Here is a 6,000-nt window from a genome sequence, read left to right as displayed (position 1 = left end):
GCAGGGGGCGCCGCCTCCCAGACGGGAGGCTCGGGCCGGCTCCGGGCCGGCAGGGGGCGCTGGGCTCGCGGCGGCGTGGCGGGCGCCCGGCAGGTGGCGCTCTGGCCGCGGCCGAGGCGGGCGGCGGGCGGCGGCGGTGGCGGCGGCGGCGGCAGCAGCGCGGCGCTGCGGCCGGCTCTCGGGCCCGGGAAGCGGCGGCGGCGGCGGCGGCGGCGAGAGCGGAGGAGGCGGAGCGGCGGCGGCCGGCGGCGGGAGCGGCGGCGGCGGCGGCGGCCCCGGGCGGGCGGGAGCGCCGCTGGCCGAGCGCACAGGCCGCGGCCCGCGGAGCCCGCCATGCCGGCGCGGGTGTGAGGCGCGGCGAGCCAGGGCCGAGGCGAGCGGCGGCCGCGCCGGCCTGTGGCCCCGCAGCGGCCCGGCCCGGGCCCCATGAGCGGCGGCCTCGGCCTCCGGCGCAGCCCGGAAATGTCCGGCAAGCTCGAGAAAGCAGGTGAGCGCGGCGCCGGGCGGGAGGGGCGGGCCTGCGGGGGCGCGGGCGCCGGGGCGAGCCGCCGCCCAGGCCTGGGGCCCCGCCGCCCCGCCGCCCCGCCGCCCCGCGGGGGCCGTCTCGGCGCGCCGGCCTGCTGGCGCTCCCGGGGCGGCGGGGCCGGCGGGATTCGGGCCCCCGGGGCGCGCGGGCAGCGGGACGGGAGCCCGGGCGCGCGGCCGTTCTTCCCCCGGCGGGCGGAGCCGAGCCCCGAAAGGTGTCACTTCTGCCGGGCCCCGGGTGTACGTTGAACCCGAAGCGGCCGCTTCGCTGGCTTCGGAGTTAGCAGGCAGGATGTGTCTGGGCGCCTTCGGGGCTCGCTCGCCTTCCCCGCTGGCGCCGCGCTGAGCTCCGGCAGCAGGGCCCGGAGGGAGCCTGCGGGTTTGGGGGCGATGATCACCTCATCTCTTTGTGTGTTTCCTAGAAACCTCGGAGAGCTGCCTTCCCATCACCGGGCTCCTGCCCGTGCTGGGGGTCAGAGTCCCCAAAGACTCCGTTAGGGCCGTGCCTCCGGGGTGCGGGTGGGGGGCCCGGGGCGGCTCTGGCCAGCGACCCCCTGCGGGGCGAATCCCTGGGTCCCAGGTGAGGTGGGCGGGCAGGCCAGGGCTCCTGTGCGGGGGACACCGTTGCTTGTCATCGCCTGGGCGCCAGCCTAGCTTGGCGGCCGAGTCGTGCAAGGCAGGCTTTTAGGGGCTGCCGAGGGGCAAGTTGCATTGATTTGGGAAGTGGCGCCTTCTGCCCGGGCGGAACCCATACACTCTTCTGCGCTGGGCCTCAGGAGGGGACTCGGAAGGGGTGGGGGGTGGGTGGGGACTTGCAGGGCTGTGGTTTAAGCACAGGAAGGAAATTTCTGTCGCCTTTATTGAGGGTTTTCTATACATCCGGCTCTGTGCTGAGCACCTTACAAGTGGTGCTTAGTAAATCCTTGCAGGTTCTCGGTGGGAGAGGATTTGATGGTGGTTTTACAGGCTCAGGGCCTCTCAGTGTGTTCTTACGGGCTGGCCACCCAGCGAGAGGGCAGCTGGCCATCCACTGCGGGCCTGGCTGCCTTCCTCAGGGGCAGGGCCCTCGGTTTCAGGGGCTGTTTCTTGGGTATTTCTCTCAGCTTCTCATCAGGGCCGTGCCCAGTGACCGCGAGCTGCTTCTCGGCACACGTACCATTCCAGAAATACCTGGGGTTAATTTGTGCAGCGTTTCTCAGGAGCCCCATGAATAGTGTCTCCGAAGGGTGCTGTTGGGCAGGTCAGATTGTTTGCTTTAAATACATAAGTAAATGGCAGGGTTTTCTCTGCTTAGGATACGTTCATTGTCAAAAACATGAGAATTGAGGAAAAGGAAAAAGCGAGCTGAAAAGCACGTGTCGTCCCGCGGACCGCCTTCCACAGCGCAGACCTGTCAGATGAAATGAGTCTTCAGTTGTGTGCTCTGTTACCTCGAGAAGGGGGGGGGGGGTGTCCTAAGGCCAGTTGCTTTCAGCATAGATTAGCCCCTCGCCCTCTCTGGGCACCTCCTTCCGCGAGGGTCTGCCGCAGACGGAGACACCAGTAAGCGCCTTCTTCAGAGAAGCTTCTCTGAGGCAGGGAGGGCCGGACCTAGCCTGACCCCGGACTCCCGGGCCACCTGATAGGCGCTGCAGCCAGAGCCGGGGCCTGGGGACAGCGAGGGAATGGGGGAGGCCCTGCAGGGGACGGGGCTCGTGCTGGGCTCCGAAGAGAGGGTGGGGGGGGGGGATGCCCAGGTGGAGTGGAGGTGGGGGGGGAGGGCAGAGAGGAAGGGGCCGACCCGGGGCCGCGGGAAACTCGGGAGGAAAATGCATTGGGTGAGAGGCAGCTAAGCGAGAAAGTTCTGAGGTTGGCACCTTGTGTGGAGCTAGCGGGAAGCCCGTGGTGCCTACGGCCTTTGGCTGTGCCTCACGGTCGTCGGGGAAGATGGGGGCGCCCCTGGAATGAAGGGTGCGTCTCCCTGGGCGTCCCTGCTGGTCATTACAGGCACGCTTCTCCTTGCGTTTGGATGAGGTTCCTGTTGGCGTTTTCTAAACAGCCCTTCTCCTAAGTCACCAGCAGAGTGTTTCATTCCAAAGGAAGGGCTTTGGGTGCAGCAGCGACTCCTGTTAGCAAGTGAGTCCCTGGCAAGTCATAGAGGCTGAAGAGTCACTGGGGGTCTCCGGGGGAAGATCTTCTGGGGTCTGCCATGCCGCTCTTCAGTATACTGACTCAGCAGTGCCTGGCTGGGGGAGGGGGACCCCCACTGCCTTCCTCCCAGGGTCTACCTGCCGTTTCTTTGGGGACACGGAAAGGCAAGCCTCAGCTTGTGCTGTCTCCGGTCATCTCTGCTCCCAGATCGAGACGGCCTGGGTTCCAGAGGGCGGCGGAGGGTCAGCTGGCTGGCCGGTCGGGGCCTTGTCCGGTTAGCTTTGGCGGAGGAGGGCTGATGTTGGAGGGCGGAGGCGTATGGATCAGGGAGCTCCCCGGGGTGAGCTTGTGCGGAGGGAGGCCTGGCAGAGAGAAGAGACTCTGCCCTGGGAGCCAAGCGGGACTAGTTCTGAGCGAGGGCACCGGCAGGAGACGCGTGTGGCCGCTCCAAGGCCACTTTGGGGGAGCCGGCGAAGACGATTCCTGCTGCACGCAGGTACGATGGCGTTCAGTTGGTTCGCTCAGTTCCAGCAAACGCATCGTGTGCGGATGGTTGATGCCCTGCATGTCTGGAACTAAAACGCCGCTCTTGCCTATGCACGGAGGTGGCAGGCTGGTGGCTCCGGGCTGGGTTCTGTCCATAGATGTGTTGTGTTTGAGCCATGCGCGTTGCCGAAGAAGGAGGAAGGAATTGATGGCCGGCCCTTAAAAATCAGGAAATCGCTCACATATCTCAGATTTCTGGTTCTCTTGAAAAATGACAAACTCTGGTAACTCTGCGGCCTTGTTTCCTACCAGGTGGCGGGGTGGGGCAGGGGGTGGGCGCCACTCCCCCCACCAGCCACGTCTCGGATTCCTGTTTCCCACTTGGGCCGTTGACGTTTGAGTCTGCAGCCCCTTCCTTGGAGACACCATTTGTGTGTGTTCGCGTTTCATCCGGACTTTGAAATCTTTGCCCCATTCCTCCATCGATTCCTTCCTCAGTCCAGGAAGGCTCTGTCCAGCTCCGCACGAGGCTCCGGGGAGCTGGCGTTGAACTCAGCAGACATCACCGAGCACACAGGCCCTGGCCCTGGCAGTGTGGGGAGCACCGGAGAGGTTAGGAGGGGTCACGTCAGACTTAGGGCGGGGGCAGGTATCAGGAGGCTAGCTCTGTGGGGAGCTGAGATTCAGGGTGAGACTCAGAGGGTGGGGCGAGTTAGCAGGGGCACAACGCAGGGATAGGGAGGAAGGGGGTTCTGGTTTTACTGACCGCCCATCAGAGTCTCCCTTGCTCGTTTGTGCATCGCAGATGCTTTGTCCAGCATCTCCTAAGGGGCCTGGACTTGTTCTGGTCCTTGGACAACCCACCGCCCCACCCCCCTCCTGGGCCTCACCTCCTAACTGGGCAGATACTCAGAATAGACACCGTGAGAACGTAGACTGTCACTCACCGAGCCCCCCGGCCAGTTCTACAGGCTCCCTGTGACCCCGAACTGCCCGCTGGGGCCGATGTGGTACACGCTCCCCAGTGCACCGCCTGAGGACAGAATAAATACGGCGTCTCAGACTCCAGTGTATGTTTTTCAGATGTGCGGAGAGGCTTTTGTTGCAAATTAAAAAGCAACGTTTATCCTGACTGCGTGCGTAGTAAGTTTTCGTCGTTGCGCTTTTTTCTCAGAACAGCGGAAAAGTACGCGTGCCGTCCCACGAGGCCGTAGCAAGTTCCTGTGGATCAGCACTCGCTGGGTTTGGGTCAATTTTAAACTTCTCTCAGATTTTACACTTCCTCCTCCTCCCCTCCCCCCCTTAACAATCTTTGTGGTCAAGATGAATCTAGTCAACGCATACGACATTTTTGTGGCTCCCGGTGGGCCTTCATTCACTCACACGTGCACCTTACGCAGCCTGTCCTCGTAGGCAGACGCCGTGACGCCTCACGGCACAGCGTCCGAAGAAGACCGGCCCTCCCAGGGTCCCGGTCCAAGAGTAACGTCAAAATGGTCTTGAACATTTCTGCAGCGTCCTGTCATTCTGAGAATGCATCGAGAGACAGCCTCCTTTCACTCCGCCCGCGGGACCGTCCTGGGGGCTGGGTCAGGGCTCATTCTCCCTATTTTGCGCCTGAGGACAACCAAGATCCAGGAAGGTGTGGGGGACCGACCAGGCGGTCGGTCTCCAGCTCCCTGCCCGGCCACCGTTCCCCCTTCACAGGGCACCGCTTAGAGCCTCCCGTGGTGCTGGGCACACAGTAGCTTTCATCTTGATTCTTGGTCACGTTTCTGTTTCTGGTCTTCCCTAAGGGGGGAAAACGACAACAACTCAGTTAAATAAAGGTAGGCCCAGCGTAGTCTTTAGGCTGCGTGTGATACTAATAACACTAACAGCATTAGCAGTCCTTGAGGGAGATAAATGGCATGGGTGTGGGCTGCGTTTCACAAAAGCAGCCACCGCGGCCCCAAATGTTGCCTGGTCGCCTGCACAGCTGTTGGCAGAGGTGTTTTGAATGGGATTCCTCGCGGCCGACAGACCTGATGGGAGGCCGTGAAGATGAGTCATGTGTGAGCTTGCAGAAAAATCATTTCCCAAATTAGCCCGGATTGGAGAATGCCCTGAGCACGGGGCTGGGTCTTAACTTCAGTCCAGCTGGACGTGTTCCCCGTTGCCATAATAAGATGACGCACTGGACAGAGTGCTGCCGGCTGCCGCGCCCACGAAGGATCCGACCGGGCGCCTCGCTGCCGGGACAGGTGTTCCCCTGATTCGTCACCCACCTTGCCCCGAAGGCTGTTTTATGATGAAAAACAAAACCCACAGTTTGTGAATTCTTAAGGGATCTGTCATCTTGGTTCTAGCCATGTGTTTCGGCCATTTGACTAAGACTGAGACCTGTCGTTGTGAGCTTGGGCGACTCTTTCCCTTTCCAGGGTCTCGTTTTCCCCATCGGTGCTCTGAAGGCATGAGACTCTCAAGTTAGTGCTTCTTTGTTCTGTTTGAAGGCGGCAGGTCCTTACCTCTGTGGAAGAGGGCCATCAGAAACTTTGAGGACCGTGAATCCTTCCTGTTCAGCGGTGGCCCCTGACGATCCTCCTTGGGTCCTCCAGTGAGCAGTGTGAAAACTTACTTCCAGGATGCACTCAGCCTTCTCTTCCAAAACCAGCCTCCTCTGGGCTCGTCGTGCCTTCTCTGCCCCCAGCAGATCGTGAATTCCATGGGAAGGCCCCAAATAAACACTTGGGGAAATCAGTATTGTTTAGCTCATCCAGAAACCTCACTTTCCTTTCTGAAAGTTAAAAATCAACAGATACTGGGGCGCCTGGGTGGCTCAGTCGGTTGAGCGTCTGACTTCAGCTCAGGTCACGGTCT

General features: G+C 62.0%; 1 protein-coding gene across 1 annotated transcript in view; it reads left to right on the top strand.

Moving 5' to 3' along the window:
- The first annotated feature begins 218 nt into the window (after positions 1-218).
- The window catches only part of RAPGEF1 (Rap guanine nucleotide exchange factor 1), a 131,400-nt gene continuing 125,618 nt past the window's right edge, over positions 219-6,000 (top strand). The window contains exon 1 of the mRNA XM_060608311.3: positions 219-487. Within this exon, the coding sequence (XP_060464294.1) occupies positions 427-487 (61 nt within the window). The 5' untranslated portion in view covers positions 219-426. The remainder of the gene's footprint in view (positions 488-6,000) is intronic.

The sequence above is a fragment of the Panthera onca genome, chromosome D4 (assembly GCF_046562875.1).
Source record: "Panthera onca isolate mPanOnc1 chromosome D4, mPanOnc1 haplotype 2, whole genome shotgun sequence".
Lineage (NCBI taxonomy): Eukaryota > Metazoa > Chordata > Mammalia > Carnivora > Felidae > Panthera > Panthera onca.
This window is presented reverse-complemented; position numbering and strand designations above follow the sequence as displayed.